Source organism: Elaeis guineensis, chromosome 7, assembly GCF_000442705.2.
Source record: "Elaeis guineensis isolate ETL-2024a chromosome 7, EG11, whole genome shotgun sequence".
NCBI lineage: Eukaryota > Viridiplantae > Streptophyta > Magnoliopsida > Arecales > Arecaceae > Elaeis > Elaeis guineensis.
In genome coordinates, this window is record NC_025999.2 from 13,626,012 (window position 1) to 13,648,137 (window position 22,126).

The following is a 22,126-nucleotide window of genomic DNA, read 5'->3' on the forward strand; positions in this document are numbered from 1 at the left end:
CCTTATCTCGTACTCCCTTTTATTTCTTCTTCTTCTTCTTCAGTTTAATATCTGGCCTTCTGAAGGGATTTTACTTTGTGGGAGATACAGATCAAGAACTTTGATCCATGCAGTGTAGACTACGTTGACACGTATCTGAACCGTGCTGAAGTACAACAAAAGCTTCATGCTAATGTTACCAAGCTCAACTATACCTGGTCTGGTTGCAGGTATGTATGCTCCCACATCCTGTCCAAATATGTTAACTGGCAAGAATGATTCATGAAACTTAATTTATTAGTATATCCGGATTATCTTCTAATTATAAGTAGCGGCACCTGTAATATCTAATTGTGCGATGCCATATGAATACGAGACCAGATGGATAATCCTGAAAAACTAGGGTCATGCTTGTCATGCATATGCCCTAGGGGTGCAAATTAGCTGAGCAGCTCGAGCTGAATTTGGATCAAAACTTAATTCGACTTGACTATTATCGAGCTGTCAAGTCGAGCTTGAGTAATTTGAATAGTTTTTTAAGTGAAGGTCAAGTAATAAAATACTCAATTTGAAGATTCAAGAGTTTAATCGAGCATACATATTTTTAATAATATTATATTTTATTTATAGTATATTATAAATTTAATATTTTAAAATATAATAAATATTTTTGATCTAAACTAACTTCTAATTTTTAATTATATTTTTTAATTATAACTAAGGCTCAAATTCGAGCTCGAGTATGACTCAGTTGATATACAGATCGAGTTGAGTTGATCTCGCATATTATTATTATTTTTATTATTATTTTATTGAGCAAGTTTAAACTTAGATATTAAAGTTCGATTGATCTCAAGTTGAATTTTGAGCACAAATATTTTGAATAGAGTCAAGCTCAAGTCACTAGCTATTCAACTCGACTTGGCTCAATTACAGCCCTATTTATCCCTTTTTAAAGCTAGGATATATTTGGCGAACGAAAAGATGCTCCTTGCGTTCAAAGCTATTCATATTCGTAGAGAGAGCAACCTATCAGTTGCTTGATCATAGGCAAGCATGAGTCCATTAATTAGAGATGTTGTATATGTTTAGTTTGATTCTATTCCACATGAATGTTTTATATGAATCCATTAATTAGAGATGTGGTATATGTTTGGTTTGATTCTATTCCACATGAATACTTCATATACATTTATAGCATAGCTATTTTTTTTTCTTTCTTTCTCCATAGACCCTTAATATTATGCAATACATGCTGCAAGGATGTGGAGATCAGCTAAACATGCCATCTTAGGACTTAAAAAAGACGAAAATAAGAGGCCCGGTTATTGAATCCTCTAAGCTTCACATTCACCCACGCCAACTTGATTTGGTTTATTGATTCCATTGACCCAACCCAACCAATTGTTGGTAATGGAATCCATGCGAGACTACTATATATGACCATTTAATTAAAGTCTATTTGGGTTGTCTTTTAAGTTTTTTTAAACAAATAGCCACAAATACGTTTCTTAGTAAAATATATTTTTTTTTGTAAAAGAAAAGGGGATATATCTTTCGCCAATTTCAGATTTTATGACTTTTCACTTTTGATGATGCAGGTTCATACAGAACAATCAAACAGCCATTTTTAAAACTTATTTTGTAAATTTATTTTAATAAAAACTAATTGGCAAAACAGTCCCTTGGTGTTTCTATTCTAGGCAAGTCCATTAAGCTTGTATGTACTAGGAAAATGCATGTGAAGATGGGATTGTAGGAGCCGAGCTAATGGACCAAGAAGCAACATCAGAGTTCCCATTGTAGTAGTAGAGATGAGCGAGATGAGTAATTAAGTGTCTTATCTGCATATATTATTCTCTCTTGTTGCAGTCCTTATATCCTCATTCCTTCCATTTATCTCTTTAATATCATTTAAAGAGTTATGTCAATCTCATGAAAAAAGAAAAAATGAGTCATGTTAATCATAATTGCCTTCTGCTTTGGTAAAAAGAAAATACGAGTCGAGTTCTTAAGAAATCAGAACACAAGTTGATTAATGATGTATTATTAGAAATGGAAATTGCATTTTATTTTTTATTTGAGGATCACACAAAATGAAATTGCCTTTTAAATCAGTGTTCAAGGTAAAAAGTTATGGTCAAACTTAACATGGCCAGACTTATAACATGAACTCCATTTGGGAGATAATTAGATTTTTCATGGAGACAGCATGTAATATCTGTTAGAAACTTGTTAATTTGTTTTCCATCATAGTCAGTCAGCCTACACACTAACAGAAATGTAAATTCAAGGACATGAGAAGATGAAATTTAATACTTGAATATATTTAATTCTCATTATATACTTGTTAATGCAAAATATTGTGGTGCAGCCAAGTGATACAACAATGGTTAGATAGCCCTTCGACGGTCCTCCCGCTTATCAAAAACCTCATGGCCAGTAATATACAAGTTTGGATATACAGGTAAATTTACTATATTATTATTAAGCAACATTCTTAATTAGCCTTTCTTAATGTTTCAAAGATTTTTGTAAAGTGGGTGATTATAAGTTTGTAATTAGTTAAACTAATTAAATGCAGTGGAGATGTAGATGGAAGAGTTCCTGTTACTTCAACTAGATATTCTATCAATGAGCTACTGCTCCCAGTGAAGAAACAATGGTATCCATGGTACATCGGAAACAAGGTAAACCTCACACCCATCCTTAGTATTAAGTCCATATTTTTTCCGTAAGCCTTCTCGAAACCACATGTGTAAGCTCTAAATAAAAGAAATGGAAAGGTGATTAGGGTAGGATGTAATGTGTCCCCATAAAATATTTCATCATACTAAAAATTTAAATAATAAAATTTGTTATATCTAAAAACACATCTAGCATAGCTTTTCATTAGATATTTTTCTAACGAAGCCTAACATCCTTTTAAAGTTTCAATTTGAGAACTGCAATTCTATAATTAGCAAATTAATAGATGTATCAAAACAATAAAAGTAGTAAATGCATAACTATGTGAAATTAGCTTTACAAATTATTATAATCATTTCCAGAAAATTGAGTTCTAATTTCATATCAAGGCTCTTGTTCTTCAATTATTACTTATTCCTCCTCTTCTTTCTCATCTATTTTCTCCAAACAAAATTAGCAAGCATAAGAGGAAAGTAGCATTTAAATGTAAAGCCCAACAAAAAGGATTTTGTAATTATAGTCCTTTGAATTTATTATACTAGATCTGCAACTTAGGCAAGTTGCATCAGTTTGAGGGCTAAGTACTCCAACCCAACACAATCTCTATATCTCCTATCCCTAGCCAACTCTAACCTCTATTCCATTACATTGCATGTTATCCTTCATATGTCGATTATTGTTTTATGTACAATGTATCAAGCACTTGCAGTAGTTGTCTATGTTCTTTAACCACTTAACTAATTAGCTTGCATCCATTCTATCAAAAAGTATGGTAGCCTATTGGCCAAATTCGAATTAATATTATCTTTAATGTCACTGATTTCTACATTAGCTTCTTCATTGCTAGTCCAACTTCTAATTTCACTTTCTAAACTACCTTCCAACTCATTGGAATAAATCATCTATAGTCAGCAGAGTAACAAAAAAATAAAATAATTATCAGGATTGCTGAGCGGCAAGCATAGATTTTAGTACTTACCAGGATTCCACAAAAAGATTGAAGTAATTAGTTAAGCATCCACCATCAATTTAACCCTATTCTTTATCATATATAAAATTTTGTTATGAAAAAATGACATTCTAATCGGCTATAAATAACTTGTGTAATGTTATATTCATATTGACTACTTCATCTTTATCTTAATTTCCCTCTTGGCATCTCAAGGTGGTAATTTAAATTATATAAAGTTTAGCAACTGATCATTTGTAACTATTCTTAAAAACTACCCTTTTTAATCTATTTGAGATTTGGAGCTCATTTATTATTTAATATAAAAACTATTCTTATGCAACTATATATATAACCATTTTGTTTGGTGAACAGGCTTGTGGATATGGTGTGACTTATCATGGTAATTTAACATTTGCAACTGTCAAAGGAGCAGGACATGAAGTTCCAAGTTACAAAGCACAACAAGCGCTTCAGCTTGTCAAATTTTTCCTCGAAGGGAATCCAATCTAAAGCTAGTTTTATACATAGGAAAAATATATGAACTCGAAAGCACCTTATTTACTAGTGTAGTTCTACTACATTGTTAATTAGTAATATTTTCAATCGTGTACTTGTTATTATTTTAAAAATAAATTTATGGTGCATAGTTAGAGTATAGCTAATTCCTTGCTGCGCCCCCGCCCCCCCCCCAACTCTCTCTATATATAGATATAGATATAGATATAGATGTGTGTGTGTGTGTGTGGCACTCTCTCCCAGCTATATCACTTATCAACGATACATATACTAAAGGTTTAGTTGTTTTGTTTATGCATGAAAATTGCTAGCAAAAAATGATCTTTCTTATCGTAAAGTAGGAAAGACGACATTGAGAGTAGTTCAATATTATATTAATTAATTTAAGTTGAACATAAATATATTGCAGATCAGAATGCAAAAAAGGTGATGCAAATGTATAATAAAGTATGAAGGGAAAACAAAGAACTCAAAAACTTCACCTCCTGCTCTGGTGCTTCTTCTCTTCTATTTTGTGTAGTCAAAGCAATGAAGAATGAGAACTTTCCTCGAGATGCTCTTTGAGATCGGCAACCTCACTTGGAATTGGCTTCTTGGTAGCATATATATAGGCACCTGATCATCTCTTGTACAAGTGTCTACATTGACTTGCTTCTTTTCTCTCATATGTCACGTTTGCAAGTATTCAAGTTTAATTGCTTCCGTCTCCATCCCGGGGGAGCCAAGATTTGTTTCAGGAGATATCATGATGATATCATAAAGCAACAATAGAATAAATAATTAATAAATTAACATTCAAACTTAATTTAAATAATTAAATCAAATATCTTACAAAATAATATTTCAAAGTCTTATATTAACTTCAATAAATCCTAATCTAAATTAAAGATATCAAATTTTGTCTCTAATCGGTCTCTTATAATGAATCCCTAAGTTAAGCTAGCTCTCTGAATATGTAAAAATAGTAAAAATATAGCATAACAAGCTAGGCAATCCCATAAATAATTAACACTTTAGCTAGATAAATCAAGCAATAATAATATATTAAAAATAAATATGCAAGATACATTACTTCAAAATCTAATTCAAAATATACAGTACCATCCAAATAATAAGTATGAAGATCCAAATTTTTTAGAATTCAAATTTTATTTATAAATTAATTTCTTTCAAAACATTATGTTAAGCTCAACAACCATAAATTATAACCACATTTATATTTTATGGCTAAGTTAGAATATAAGCTCAATCGAAGTGCTATTGTATAACCCAAATGGTAGAGTATCAAAGTATCAATATATAACCCCTACTAGTGGGTTATCAAAATACCAGTACATAATAGGATATCAAAGTGCTAATATACAATCTCTACTGGCAGAATATCGAAGTACTAGGACATAACCCCAACTACTAGGGCATCAAAATTCTAGCATGTAACTTTCACTAGCAGAGTATTAAAATATTGACATATAACCTTCACTAGTAGGATATTAAAGTGCCAATATATAACCCCCACTGATAGAATATTGAAACACAGTTTGGCTATGAGTCTCTCTCAAATCAAAATATTTTTTTTCAAAAATGTATTCCATATTTCAAATCGAAAAGTCCATAAATTATGTGACATTGAAATCAATTAGGCATAATCCATATCAAATTCATTACGTTTGATCTTGAATCATTTGATATTTTAGAAAATGAGCATATTCAGTAATGAAAAATATAATACATCAATTTAATAAATCATGATAAAAAATATTTTATAATTTATAAATAAATTTAAAAAAGATGAAGCATTATTTATCTTATAAGCGAAACCCTCTGTTAGATCCAATTACTTTTGAATTTTTTTTTCAGAGCTTAATATTCTAAAACTATATTTTTTTCAGATCATCACCATGATCATTTTAAGAATAAAAATCATAAACCCCAACATCCTTATAGGTCTAGCCATGCAATAGCACTCGATATCTTAGTCAGTTCGATCTAGAGCATCTAATTAATCAAATACAAATCAAGAGTTATACTAGGATTCTAGGATGTAATTGATGGTAAAATCTAATGGTGCCTAGTCTAGCTAGGTTGGAGCCGACACACCATCTGGTGGTGATGAATCAGGATCTTTTCATACAGATTGGATTAAAATTATTGAAGAAAGACCATTATTAGATCAAACAACCTTAGAGAGATAGTGGAGAGACAAACAATCTAGTGAAACTTTATAAAGAGAAGCTAGAGAGAAAGTAGAGATAGAAAGTGGAAAGCGAAAGTGAAGATAGAGAAAGGAGGGGAAGAGAGAGGAAAGAGAGAGAAAGAGAAGAGAGAGTAAATCCTTTTCTTCTTTTTCTTTTCTTTTTGTTCCTTTTTATTTTTTTCTCTTCTTCCTTTGGCTTCTGGTGAAGTAAGGGACTTGTTGATCCCCCTTTTTCCTAGGATAGAGGAGTCTTATATTGGTGGTGGCTCTGGCCAGTGATGCAAGCCATGGTGATGCAGTCAAAGGTAACCTAATCAATGGTCGGCAGCGATCGACAATTGTTATTGAAAATATCCATAATAAATCATGAAAAATAGGAAAAAAATCAAATGTAGTGCCCTGATGCAATAGTGCCAGCCATAACCTATTCCATGACCTATCTCAACTGGTCATCATTTAATCTAATGGTCCTGCTCATGTTGCTCTCTGGACATCTGGATTGAGTGTCATGTGTGGCAAAGTTAGATGGTGTTTGCTCAATCTGCTCCTCTGACTGTGCAATCTCTTGTGGAAGCTTCATAGGTATAGACGGCTCAGGCTCTGATCCATATCTACTGCTCACTCATTGGGTTCAGCATCAAGTTGATCCGTCTCCTCTCCTCTACCTTTATGCTCATCCATAGATATTGCTCCTTGATGTAGCTAATGCCCGCAATGTCCCTCTTGGAGATGAAATCAAATTTCTCCATCTTAGGGAAGAAAATGGGATTAATCATGCGGTATAGGAGGCACATCTCATCGAATAACTAGCTTACGCTCACCTCCTCTAACTCCTCTACATGGTCTTGACCTGGAATTCATCTTGGTCCAATCCATCATTAGTCAAGCTTGCCGCTAGAACTACTATTTGTAGGCATCCGAAGAATCTGATTGATACTCTTTATGTCCAAAACTATCCAAACTCTCTTGATGATTGTCTCCAAAGTACTTGCCCCAAACTTGATATTCTTCTAAAGTTCTCTAATTAAGTTGGGGTAGGTCGGTAGATCCAATGAACATATAAATTCTCAATATATTTTCTTCAGCTCTCTCCTAATCCCAATACCTTTACCTAAGAAACTCAAAATCAATTTTTCTTCCTGTGGTGACAATCCATGAGGATAGAGGTCCACTCATGGGTGTGGGCTGAGAAGGAGGAGGAGGAGGTGAAGGTCACAGTTCTTCCCTTGGAGTAATGCTCGGGTCTGACATAAACTTAGTTCTTCAGTCAACAACCCTTTCTTCATCTCTATCTTGTCTCAACCATTGGGTGAGCTGCTTCTGAGGAGCTATGGAGGACCAAACATGGATCAACTTGGAAGGCTATGGACTTGATGGATTGAAGAGAAGAAGGGGTTGCAAGGGTCCTCAACTTGAATAGGAGAGAGTAGAAAAGGAAAACCCTCGAGAGTGCTCGGATTTAAACATTCCATCCTAATACAGGGGTCAACTCGAGCTAATCCACAAATTGACTTCTGAGCAAAAGTCGGCTTGAGCTTTATCATGAGTCAACTCCTGAGAAGGGGTCGACTTAAGCTTCATCATGAGTCAACTCCTCCTCAGCATAAACCTGTGAGTTGACTTTCCTTTTTATTAGGGAGTCAACTTGTAGTTTTCTTTAGTCAAGAGGTTGACTCCTCAGACCAGGAGTTAGCTCTAGAGGATTTGATCAAGAAAAAAAAAAGCAATCAAAATAAGGATCAAATGTAGCTCAAATCAAATTGAATGAGATGTAAGGGATTCTAGATAAGGGCTCCAAAAATGAACTTTAGTTATATGGTATTTGCATTGTCACATCTTATAAAATTTTTGTTACATCGAATGCATAATCTTCTAATTATTACTTAATCCATAAGATTTGAGCACAATAACTTTCAGTTGCAATATATTTAACCTCGATCATTGACTATACTATTGAATTTGTTATGTGCTAAACCATGAGAACAAATTAACACCTAGAAATATTGATAAGCTCTACTTATTCTTTTATGGTCTATTTTGTGTCCAACAAATTAGCATTTGAATAATTAATTAATTCAATTGATAATTATTTTGAGTACCGAAGTCCTATAATTTGAGCTTCCATTAAGTATTTTAGGATTTTTTTAACCGCACTTCACTATAAGAATCCAGACTACTAGCAATGGCTATTTGCCATCACTAATAGTCCAGCTACCATCGTTGACAATATCGCTGTCATTAATTCCGCCGTAACAGTCAATCTGAAAAAATTTTATTACTTAATATCCTTATTAGTAATGATAAATATTGCGGTCACTAATGTGACTATTAGCGACGGTATTAGCAATGTAATAACTCCATCGCTAATCATTTTCTAATTTTTAAATTATTTTTTTTAAAAAAAATTTAAAAATATTAGCAATGGTATTGTTGTGGCTAATGCCATCACTAATAATTATTAGCGATAAAACATATCATCGCTAATGTCATCTCTATTTTTTTATTTTTTAATTAAATATTTTTTTAAAAAAATATTAGAGATGGCAGTATCATCTTTAATGCCATCGTTAATAAGTATTAGCGACAGTATTTTTCATTGCTAATACCATTGTTAATAATTAATTTTATTTTTTTAAAAAAATAATAAATATATTTTTTAAATTCTATTTTAATTAATCATAATGAATTATGATTCTTAATACCTGTTATAATTAAAATCTAAAGATAATATGGCAACAAAAATTAAGAATTAATTATATTATATTAAAAATATAAATTATATAATTTTTTTTACAATTAGTATAAAAAAATATAATACATCAAAAAAAATTAGATCTGATCCTTATCATCATCCGTCTCCTCCTTCTTCCACTCCTCTCCAGTAGTCGGTGCATGAGAGCCAGATGTCCCAGCATCCTGTAACAAAAAAAATAAAATAATATTAGTAAGTTTCGATATGGAGGCATATTTTTCAATACAGAGGTATATCTTTCGATACACTCCTTCGATTCTCAAACAGATTATTCTTACATATTTTATTCAATGATACGGAGCTATAGATATCCTCGGCCTATCAATTGGATGGTTAGATTAAATTGTTTGCCCTTAGATTTCTTTTTCAGATTCAAACCTAAATATATGAAGCTTCTAAATATGAAAACTTAAAACAAGTAAAAGAGTTTAATAATATAATTACCTAATGTGATGGCTAGGATGATGAGCCTAGCAGGTCATGCAGCTGCGGATCTCGAAGAAGCTTCATGATCATATCGTGAATGGCATCTAAGAGGCTCTGAGGTTTCTGGCTTAGAAGCTTCTGCTCGACCTCCTCCATGTACGCATCACTCTAGATCTGAAATGTCGAGGCCTGTAAGGATATCGAACCGACAGAGGGTTGAAGCTGTGGTCGAATCTTATGACCTGGCTCCTACTCACCCCTCCGATGGTGCTGAGCCATCCCTCAAGGCAAAGGGGGGCTGAGAAAATAGGTCATCGCCATACCTCTCAGCAATGTACTCTACGCAATGCATCTGTACAGTTTAAAAATATATTAGTTCTAATATAAAATTAGATCCTGTAATAACTTAATTAGTAAATAAAATTTAAAGTTCTTATCATGATCTATCATGATGTAGAATCTAAATAGTCATCAGTCCTCCTAGACTGATGTGTGGCCTCCCATAACTGTAGCTGGTTTGGTGGATGACCCAACTATCATATCTATAATAAATAAATAATAAAATTAAATTAATTAAAATATGTATATAAGAGTTTTTTACAGTTCTAGTGAAGAGTTTTAGTATAAATTTCTTATCAGTCTGTCGGCTATAATATATGTGCTGATCGAGCCGTCTATGTGTCTGATCGAATCCTGTTGGACGGTCTGATTCTGTCGGACCCTCTACCACCTATCAAAGTACTCCTTATTGCTCCACTGATCGCAGAGGGTCTGCCATATATCCACTCACATCCAGTGATCCATCAAGGACCTCTAGTTCGATGGTGGAGGGGATCGATGTGCTAGATGATAGACTGCCTGAGGTTGTAGAGGCCATCTTAGGACCTTTATGTGGCCACCTCCTCGAAGGTCCGATGGCCAACCTCCTCATCCTAGAGAGTCTCAAATCGATAGTACTCCTGTAAGATACAAGCAAGCATGTATTAATATATAATTAAAATATCAACATACCAAAAATTAAAAATTAAACAAGTTTGGATTTATCATAAATATCTTTTAGGCTACATCATGAGCTCCCGACAGTCAACTCGAGAACTCATTCATCGATCCTGACATTAATCGACATATGATCCTAGTAACGACATGAGATGTAGAAAGCTCTTTGAATGCTGCAAAATTGATTTCGAAGAATAAATGTTAACTCCAAAATTATTAAATTCTAAATATATTAATTGAGTGTGTAGTACTTATGAGCGGCTCTAGATATGAATGATCTCTTTATCCTCTGATCGAGTAAGACGTGCCGTGAGTCGGATGGGTCCTCGACCACGATACTGTGTCTGAGAGCCGGTGGTCGCTACTGCATGCGATCATAGGGTCACTGGTGACCTCCTATCCTCCGAACCAGAGCATAAAACATCTAATACAAAGAATGTTATATTAGTTAACAAATGACAAAATAACATAAACAAAAATATATAAATTAAGTATTAGAGCTTACTGTCTGATGAGAGAGGTGCAGAACCATGCAAGCTGGTCGCATGATCGCTCTCTCCTCGAGAGCTCTATCCTCGACTGGTGTGGCTCCAGCCTGTGGAAGACATGATGTATGCTCTCTGAAAATAAAAATAAATAGATTCACTAAATTAATTATATAATTATGGATGGTAATGCAAGATGTGATGCAAGATAAGTAATTAAAATGATCCAAGAATTATATACTTAGCACCACTCATTGGCCTCTTCAGAAGTTTGGTATCCTTCAAAATCTTCTTCCTATTCTTCCTTTTCTTCCACCTCTTCCTCTTCTTCTTCCTCTTCTTTCCCTTCTTGGGGAAGATTGTCCTTTAAAACAATCTCAGTTGGATCTATCTTCTCATGTTGGCCATCTTTATGTAAAAGAATTCCTAGAGCATCCAATTCTACATCATTGAATGATTGATAAACTCCTACTATCTCATCCTCTTGAAAGCATTCTGATAATTGGGACTCTTTTTCCTTTTCAAGTGCGTAATGAACGGCTCGAGACTTAATTTTGCATACAGTCCATCAATCTTTTCTTCCTCTTTCTTTTGATGAAAAAGGAGTATAATATATTTAAGCAGCTTGTGCAGCTAGTACAAATGGCTTATTGACATAAGCTCTAGATCCATGTGTAATTTCAATAAGTCCGTGCCATGGATCAACCTTTATACCATTGTCAGTATCAAACCATTAGCACTTAAATAGAATGATATCATTATCTCTAATAGAGCTCATTTTAATCACTTCTTCGAGGATTCCATAGTAGTCACTCTCCACCGTATTTTCCCACCAGCTACCTTTTATACACACATAACTGTTCATTGTGCTTTTATAATTTCTATATTACTAAGTATGAAATTTGAAACCTTTTACGTTACAGCCATTATAGCATGTCATGTATTTTTCAGGCCTGTAACATAATGGTCTCAACTTCATTGGTATGGACTCCCTCCCTTGAACAACCTATGTATTATAAAAAAAATTAAAAAAAATAAAATATATAAAATGACAATGGATGCTTACCAATTGACAGAACCAATATACAAAGTTCTCTAAGTGCTGTGTTGATATTTCTTCATCACTTATGCTTGAATTTTCTCCTTTCAGCATCTCATCATATTGCATAAAAATGCATAAGATAAGTATACTAAAATAAGTGATTAAAGAGTTAAGATTGTGATGGATACTTCAGGATATATGGGTCGACCTTCGAACAGTTTAGCAAAACATATATCTCTGCCTATCAAAGTTCAGTATCAGAGAAAACTCGACGAGCCTCATGTCCAAATTCTCGAGCAGAATAGGCAAATATTGAGATCTCCCATTTTGATCCCCCAGCACCACCGTCATCATTTTGGCCCATTTGAATCAGCTTGGTCTGCATATTGGGATTAAAGTAGTGTTAGCTAAAATTTGAATTCTTTTATATTATATAAGCCTCCACAATAAAATCTTCGACTCGGATCTTATTTTTTACTTTCTTCTTGAGACTGTGCATGTATCTTTCAATGGATACATCCATCTGTATTGTACTGGACCCTCCACCCTAGCTTCATACTCCAGATGAATCATGAGGTACTCCATGGAGTCAAAGAAGCTGGAAGAAAATATCTTTTCCAACTTGCATATGATCCCTACACTGTTAGCCTCAAGACTGAAGATGTGATCGATGGATAGTTCGGTAGCATAAATATCTCTGAATAGATGGCTAAGCTCGATCAAAGAACTCTATATGAAGTTGGAAAGGAGATCATGCTAAGTCAATGGGAGTAATCATTGCATGAATATATGATAGTCATAGCTCTTTAGTCCATGAAACCTGCAATCTTTGATATTGACGCACTGAACTAGATTACTTGCATAACCATCTGAGAATTTACGGCTCTTACACCATTCGCAAACAATCTTCAGTTGCTCCCTTGTTAGGGTATAAGATGCTTTCGGCTTTAAAAATTTTTCAGGTGACATCTTAACCAGTTCTAATAGAGGATACTTGCATGTGTTCTTCATATCTGCTCAAGTCTTAGGATTGTCCTTCATCTTCCTCTTGACATCCATAACAATGTAGAAAATATTATTGAATACATTCTTCTCGATATGCATGACGTCAAAGTTATGACGGATTAAATTGGTGGACCAGTAGGGTAATTCTCAGAAGATGCTTTACTTCACCTAGTTATAAGTTGTACCAAACCCCTGAGGCTTCTGCTTATCAAATTCAATACCAAACGAGACTTCATCCAATTGGGATATCCTTTGAAATACTTTCATACCACTAAGGTGTTGAGCACATGATCATTCTCTATCTTATTCCTCCTAAAATCATCCCACTGCTTTCGAAAAGGATGATGCTCGGGGAAGAATTGACGATGACAATTGAACCAACAGGACTTACGACCATGCTCAAGCTAAAATAATTTAGTATTCTTCATGCAATAGGGACATACTAGCTTTCCATGAGTGCTCCATATTGACAGCATCCCTTAAGCAAAAAAATCGCTAATGATCCACATCAATGCAGCCTTCAATATAAAATTCTACTTCTTCAATGCATCAAAAGTATGAATGCCATTGGACCATAATAATTTTATCTCCTCAATAAGAGGCCTTAGATATATATCAATACTTCTACCAGGATGTTGTGGTCCTAAAATGACTAATGTAAGAAAGATGTTATATTCTTTCATGCACATCCTAGGTGGCAGATTGTATGGAGTGATAAAGACTGGCCAACATGAATAAAGGACTGCTGCATGACCGAACGGTGTAAAACCATCCATAAATAATCCAATCGGATATTACATGATTCCTGAGCAAATAAAAGGTGGCAAGCATCAAATTGCTTTCATACCTCACTGTCTGATGGATGACACATCATATCGGAGTGCTTGCGTGGTCCTTCTTTGTGCCATCTCATCTGCCCGATAGTACTCTTGGACAAGTAAAGCCTCTGAAGTCTAGGAGTGAGGAAAATATATCAAAGAACCTTGTATGGTATATCTTTCTGATTTCTATCCTCTTGCCTCTGTTTAAATCAGTTTGCACCACATACACCGCATGAGCTCTTTTGTTGGTCCTTCTTATAGAAAAGTATGCAATCATTATGGCATGCATCTATCTTCTCATATCCTATGCTCAATCTTTTCACCATTTTTTTGAAGCATAGAAGCTCTCAACAAGCTTCTCATCTTTCGATAGTATTTTTTTTATTATTACTACCATCTTATCATAACAATTGACCGTCATATTAAACTCGACCTTCAAGTTCAATAACTTTGATACAGTTGATAGTACAATGTGTGTTTCACATCTCGACCATAGTGGTTTATCACCATCTTTCAGCATACGGTAGAAATCATCACTGCCAGCTTTTGGATTGTCTTCTACATCTTAATTAAATTCAGGACTAGCCACATCTATAACCATGTCCACCATTCTATCTGTGTCCATATCCTGCTTGATTTTAACCCTTGCAACTTCCTCCCACATCTCTCTATGTAGGTATCAATACTTATAGTTGGTCATAAATCTACTCTTATACAAATGGACAGTAATTGTATCCCTTTCAAATATTTCTCTATTGCCACATCTGTTACAAGGACAACGAGCCCGTCATTGATGTAAGAGTGCCGCATTCTCAAAAATAAAATTATAAAAGTACTCTACATCCTCTCTGTATTTAACAAAAATCTCTCTATCGACTATTCGACGGTCCATCCAACTACGATCCATGGCAGACTATCTAAGAATTTTGTATATAAATAAATACAAGATAATTACTAAATACTATTTTATCATTCAAAATGGCTTACATAGTAAATGCATCATATCATCAACTCATAGGTAAAGATAGATTCTATCCCATTTAAAAAATGTATTAATTCTATAAGTCCATTACAGTAATCAAACGATATGGAACAGCAGTCGAAAAAAATTTTGATAGCATTTCTTTTTAGTTCTCTCATTTAGGGAGAACAAAATAAAAATACTGTCCAAAATTTTTTTTGAACCCTCAGCATACTGTTTGATTACTGTAATGACCTATAAAATTACTTATTTTTTTTAAAATTATTCATAGTGAATAATTAATTGATCAATATACATAATTCTTTCATCCGTACAAAAATAAATAAATATATGAATATATTAGAATATGTACATCAATCAACTGACATATCCATCACTCCATGCAATGTAAATTTTATTAAAACTAACACATAATTAATGCTGCCCGACACCTTCCATCAGCCTGAGCGTACTAGGTGCGCGGGGGCTAGATGCCTTGGATGCCAACTGTGATCCGAGGCTCGGACATGCAGGACATGCCCAGACTCTGTGTTTGCAATACTGCCCAGCATCTTTCCTCGATCCAAGCACTCTGCATGCCCAGACCTAAATTCCATACATCTAATTAATTAATTATCTAATTAATTAATTAAATCAATATTTAATTAACTTTTAGTGATGGCACTCTAGCCGTCACTAATACTAGACAACATTAGCCATCGCTAATGCTGTCACTAATACTCACAACGCTAATGCAGGAACGGATCATGGGGTAGGAGTGGTGGGGCAGGGCTGAGGTGGCTGACTCAGGGCTGCGGGTTGGGGGCGACGGGGTCGGGGCGGGGGTCGTGGGGCAATGGGCTGGAGGCGGCGGGGCTGGGGCAGGGGCCGTTGGGCCGATGGAGTCATGCCACGGGCTGGGGGTGGCGGGGTCAAGGGGGGCGGTGGAGCAGGTGCAGGGGCCATGGGTTGGAGGCGGCAGGGCCGAGGTGGGGGCCATAGGGTCAGGGTGGGGGCTGATGGAGTTAGGCTGTAGGCTAGGGGCCATGGAGCCGGGGTGGAGCCACAGGGCCAAGGGGGGTGGCGGGGCCGCAGGGGGCGGGGTGGTGGGGTCGCGGTCATTGGGTGAGCGAGGTCATCTTGAGGTCGGGCCGGTGTGGAGATGGGGTCAACATGGTCGCAGCGGCTATAGGACACCGAAGTGGGGGGTTGGGGAGGTGAGGACGCTGGAGAGGGGGATTGGGGTCGAAAATGGGAGAGAATGAGTGGGGAGGGAAATATTTCAATTTTATAAAAGACTATTAGCAATGGCAAAGTACCATTGCTAATACCATTGGTGACAGTATTAGTGACAAAAAAATTTATCGTTAAAAATAAAAATCCATCGCTAATACTTTTATCAGATTTTTAAAATAATTTTTTTTAAAATTATTAGTGATGACATGACTTCCGTCGCTAATACTGTCTCTAATAACTTAGCCTCACTAATATTGTCGCTAATACAATTACTAATAATACTTTTTATTAGCGATGGGATCAGCCATCGCTAAAAAGATATTTAGTCGCTAAAAGCTGTATTAGCGACGACAACACTGCCGTCGCTAACAACCATCGCTAATAACCTTCCACACCTTCACAAACATTCGAATATGGTATAATTTTAAAATTTAAAATCTATTTTCACCGTTCATTATCTAAATAATTATTGTTAGAGTATCTTCACAAAAAACTATCTTGATCCGAAAGCCTTAGATATATTGATTAATAAAATTTGATTTCGATGCTGTGAACGATCGCATGATGATCTGATAGATAAAGACCATCAATGGATCTAAAAATTTATAATAATAATCTCGATAATATTTATAGCATACTATCAAAATTTTACTTCAATCAGATATCATTATCATGATCAATTTAGTATGAGATTATTTCAACTGTTAAATAAAAAATGAGTAATCAAAAGGCCAAATGGTGTCCTATTAAATCTATTTTTTAGATAAATAATTTTTACTACTATTTTAATTATTTATATGATGATGATTATAAAATCTAAATCGTATGTATATGAACTATCTATGTTAAGCAGATCTTACAAAAGCATAAGTATAATTACTTAAGAATTTTAAAAATAAGTATCAAGAGACATATAGTTTTGCATCGTTCATATACATGCATTTTGAATTTTATGATCACTATCATACAAATGATCAAAGTAGTAACAAAGATCATTTATCTAAAAAATTATCTTATAATCAGACGTCGTTTGGCCTTTTGATCACTCATTTTATATTTAACGATCCAAACCATTTCGTACTAAATTAACAATGATAATGATATTCGATTGAAGTAAAATTTTGATAGTATGCTACAAATATTATCAAAATCATCATTATAAATTTTTAAATCCATCGATTGTCTCTATCTATCAGATTATCATGCGATCGTTCGTGACCATCGAAATCAAATTTTATTGATCGACATATCTAGAGCTATCAGATCGAGATAATTTTTTATGATGATACTTTAATGATAATTATTTAGATAATAAATGATAAAGATGGATTTTAAATTTAAAAATTATATCATATTCAAAAAAAATAAGAAAAAAAATTATATTCTGCATTCAGTGTTAGTGACAGCAGTTGTCATTGCAAATACTCTTACTGCCGTCATTAATAATTTTAATAATAAAAATTTTTTTCTTTTATTTTTTATGATGGTGATTACCGTCGTTGATAGTTCCGTAGCTAATGATTATTAGAGACGATAGCTGTCGTCGCTAATATTCTTTTCACCATCGTTAATAATTTTAATAATTTTTTTTTTATTTTTTATAATGGTGAAAGCACTCTCTAATAGTACTGTCATTAATTATTATTAGAGACAGCAGATGCTGTCATTAATACTCTTTTCACCATCTCTAATAATTTTAATAAATAATTTTTTTTTTCAATGATGAATGCCATCTCTAATAGTGCCGTCGCTAATGATTATTGTCGTCACTAATACCATTTACATCATCGATAAAACTTATATAAAAGACGGTGAAAATGCCATCTCTAATAGTTATCGATAAAATAATTATTAGCGATAGAATCATTGCCATTGGTAATGCCATCGCTAATAGACATATTAGTGACAGCAAAAATACCATCGCTAATAGTTGTCGCTAATATCTTAATTTCTTATAGTACTTGTATGTATTTCTTTATAATTTAATTGATATATATCTAGCATATATATATAAAATAAATATTATATCCAGTCTTCTTGCAGTCAAATATAGTAAAGATCCAATCATATCTCTATAAGTTTTAAGTCAAACGCTTACCATTCTTATCTTGATCAAGCTTACATGATGGGCTCATTGGGATGCCAATTTTTTTAGCATTCTCCATTCCAAATTTCTTCAATAATTTTTTTATATACTTGCTTTGGTTGATGAAGATTCCTTCCTTCATTTGCTTGATTTAAAGTCTGAGAAAAAAGTTAGCTCTCCTATCATGCTCATCTCGAATTCATGCTGTATGAGCTTGGTAAAAATCTTAAAACAATATCTCATTAGGAGTACTAAAAATAATATTATTTTCATATATTTGAATAATTAGTATATCATTTTTTTTGATAAAAAAAAATTGTATCAATATTTTTTTGTATGAAATAATTTTTATATAAGAATTTGCTTAATCTTTCATACTAAGCATGAGATATGTGTTTTAAACCATATAAAATTTTATTTAGTTTGAAAATATAATTTGGATATTCATGATTTTCAAAGTTGAGAGATTGTTCAATATAAACTTCCTTTGTAATATATCCATTTAAAAATATACTTTTTATATCTATTTAAAAAAGTTTAAAATCATACAACAAGCAAAAGAATAAAATAGTTTAATTGCTTCTAATTTAGGTATTTCTGTAAATATTTCATTCAAATCAATACTTTTTTTTTTTAATTGTAATCTCGTGTAACCATCCTATCCTTGTTTCTAAATACATTACCATTTTTATCTAAGTTATTTCTAAAGACTCATTTTGTTTCAATTAGTAGGTGATCTCAAGATCCCTTAATTAATTTCCAAAATTGATTTCTTTCAAATTGATTTCATTTCTCTTGCATAGCATTTATCCAATTATGCTCTTTTTTGGCTTTCATTACAGTTTTAGGTTTAATGTGTGATACCAATATAAGATGATTGCAGACTTCTCTAGGAAATGTCCTAGTTCTAATGCCATATGAAGGATCGCCTATGATTAGATCTTTGGGATGACTATATGCATACGTCCACTCCCTTAGCAAGCTACTTGTACCTTATAGTTAGTCATTTGAAAAATCTTAATGATCTTCATCCTCATCTCTATGCTTTTGATCTCTTCTTTTCTTGCCTTGAAAATGAGTGTCTTTCAATGTCAATTCCTCTATCTCATTCTTTATGGAATTTGCATCATCAAGTAAATCCTTTTTTCTCGATGAAAGATTGTTAGATTCATCAAACATTATATGGATGGATTCTTCTACCATTGGAGTTTTCTTATTAAATACTTTATAAGCCCTACTATTAGAAGGACAATCTAAAAATATGGCCTTATCAAATTTTACATTAAATTTGCCTAGTTTATACATATCATTGTTTAAAATAAAATATCAGCATAAAAACTTTGAAATAAAATGCATTAGGTTTTCTTCCTTTCTAAAGTTCATAGAAAATTTTCTTTAAAATTGGCCTAATTAATGCATAATTTAGTACATAACATATTGTATTGGTAGATTTCATCTAAAAATATTTTGATAAGTTATTTTCATAAAATTATGGTACATGTGATTTCTTCTAAATCCTATTTTTTCTTTCTGCTATCTTATTTTCTTAAGATGTCTTAGAGGCTAAAAAATTATATTCAATTTTATTTTTATTATAAATTATTTAAAATTTTTGATTTTTAAATTTGGTTCTATGACTACTTCTATTTTTGAAAGTAGTTAAGGCTTTTTAGTTTGAAATTTTGTATGGAGTTTTAAAAATGCACTAAAAGCCTCATCTTTCTATGTAAGAACTAAAACCCATGTAAATTTCAAAAAATCATTGATACTTATAAAACTATACTTTTTACTATATAGGCTTGTAGTCCTAATTGGACCAAATAAATCTATATACAACATTTTTAGTGGCCTACTAGTTAAAATAATGTTTTAGATGTAAACAAGACTAGTTTGTTTCCTTAGTTGACATACATCATAAATTTTTATTTTCAAAATTGATCTTGGGTAAATGATTTACTAAAACTTTTCTAACTAATTTTAAAATTAAATTCATGCTTACATGTGCTAGCCTATGATGCCAAATCCATCTAGTTTCATTGATTTTGGCCTTCATAGCAACTAGACATTGCATATTTTACATGGTTAGATAATCAAGATCAATTATGTAAATATTTTCATATCTATATCCTATGAATTTAATGCTATCATTAATTAAATTAAAGACAATACATAAAGATGATTCAAATAAAACTGTAAAGCCTCTATCTTGACTAATACTAAGTTATATTTTAATTCATCTATAAGTAGAACATTTTCTATAAAAGTATATAGAAGGGGTGATTCTTATGTTACCCATCTTCTTGTGCTGTTATCTCCAAATGTCATCACCTCTCCATGCTTAGCTTGTAGGGTAATGAATTGAGCTTCATCCTCCACCATATACCTCAAGTACTCACTATTCAAGTACCATCTTTTTTTTAATCTATAGATAGCTAGGCATACCTATAAGATAAGAATCATTTTCTTAATTTAGGTACTCAAGTGTTCTTGGATCCTTTGGAGTTACTTGATATGGTTCCATTTAGAATCCAAATTTTTTTCATTAAGGTATTATACTATTCTTTTGGTGTTATATTTTTAAGCTTTATGGCCTAACCCATTACATTTAAAATAAGTTATGGTTGAAGAATGTTCAAATGATGCCTTTACCACTATATTGTTCAAAAATTTTTATTTCTTTTAAGGATATATTCTAGTCAAGCTTTATTATATATAGTTTTTTGGTCATTTTAAATTATTTATAATTTTTCAAAGCTTAATATGACTTTATCTACTATAGATTTCAAGTTTTGAATTTTTTTTCTTTATTTTAGTGTTTTCATCTATTAGAGACTTTTTCTCTTTGAGAAAACCTTCTTTTTTTTTAGCTAGATTTTGATTTATCTTTTTAAGTTTCTTATTTCTTTTAGTTTTTTCAAAGTCATTGATTAATTCATAAAGTACTTCTTTGAATTCATTAAATATAAATTAAGAAAAATTTTTGGAGTTTTACCTCATCCTCATCTGCCATGGGGCATAAATTTGTAATATCTTCTCATTCTTCCTCAGAGCTTGACTCATTGTTATCACTCTAAGTGGCCATTATTCCATATTTCTTCACCTTCTTAGGGATCTTTTTGAGATAGAGGCAGTCCACCTTGAAGTGCCTCGACTTCTTGCACTCATAGCAAATACTCTCCTTTTCCTTCTTCTTACTTCCTTCTCTCTTTATAAATAGCTTTTTCTTATATCCCTGCTTCTTTTTCTTCATGAATCTACTGAACTTGGTCATGATCGATGCCATATCTTTATCATCATCAGCTTTCTCTGACTCATCACTTTCTTCTTCCTCCTTGGCCACTAGTTTTAGTACAATTTTCTTCTTCGTCCATGACTCTTCAATATTCTACCGTATGTTGAGCTCGTGAGTTATCAAGAAACCAATCAACTCTTCCAATGCTAGCTTGTTGAGGACTTTAGTTTTTTGTATCATTGTTACCTTAGCCTTTCATGATCTCAATAAATATATGAGAATTTTGTGAACAAGTTTACTGTTAGTGTAAGGCTTACTAAGACTTTTCAAACCATCTATAATATTAGTAAATCTAGTGAACATTTCATTAATTGACTCATTTTGTTTCATTTTAAATAATCTATACTTATGTACAAACATATAAATTTTAGACTCTTGGACTTGATTAGTATCTTTATGGGTAACATCTATTCAATCCCATATCTCTTCAGTAGATGTACAAGTGGAAATGCTACTCAACTTATTTGCATCTACCAAATAACACAAAATCATTCATGACCTTAGAATTAAGCTATGCTACGTTCTTATCAAACTTATCCTAATCCCTTTCAGGTTTGAAAAAGGACATACCATCAATAACAAGATTATCTGTGTAAGGATGATTGGGTATGATGCTTTACATGTCATAATTCAAAGTTTGTGTAAAAATTCACATGCATGCTTTTCAGTATGTGTAATTTATGTCATTGAACAGT

General features: G+C 32.9%; 1 protein-coding gene across 1 annotated transcript in view; it reads left to right on the forward strand.

Moving 5' to 3' along the window:
• The window catches only part of LOC105033064 (serine carboxypeptidase II-3), an 8,525-nt gene extending 4,275 nt beyond the window's left edge, over positions 1-4,250 (forward strand). Inside the window, exons 6-9 of the mRNA XM_010907715.4 lie at positions 91-209; positions 2,354-2,446; positions 2,564-2,669; positions 3,992-4,250. Coding sequence (XP_010906017.1) covers positions 91-209; positions 2,354-2,446; positions 2,564-2,669; positions 3,992-4,129 — 456 coding nt within the window. The 3' untranslated portion in view covers positions 4,130-4,250. The remainder of the gene's footprint in view (positions 1-90; positions 210-2,353; positions 2,447-2,563; positions 2,670-3,991) is intronic.
• Positions 4,251-22,126: the final 17,876 nt, after the last annotated feature.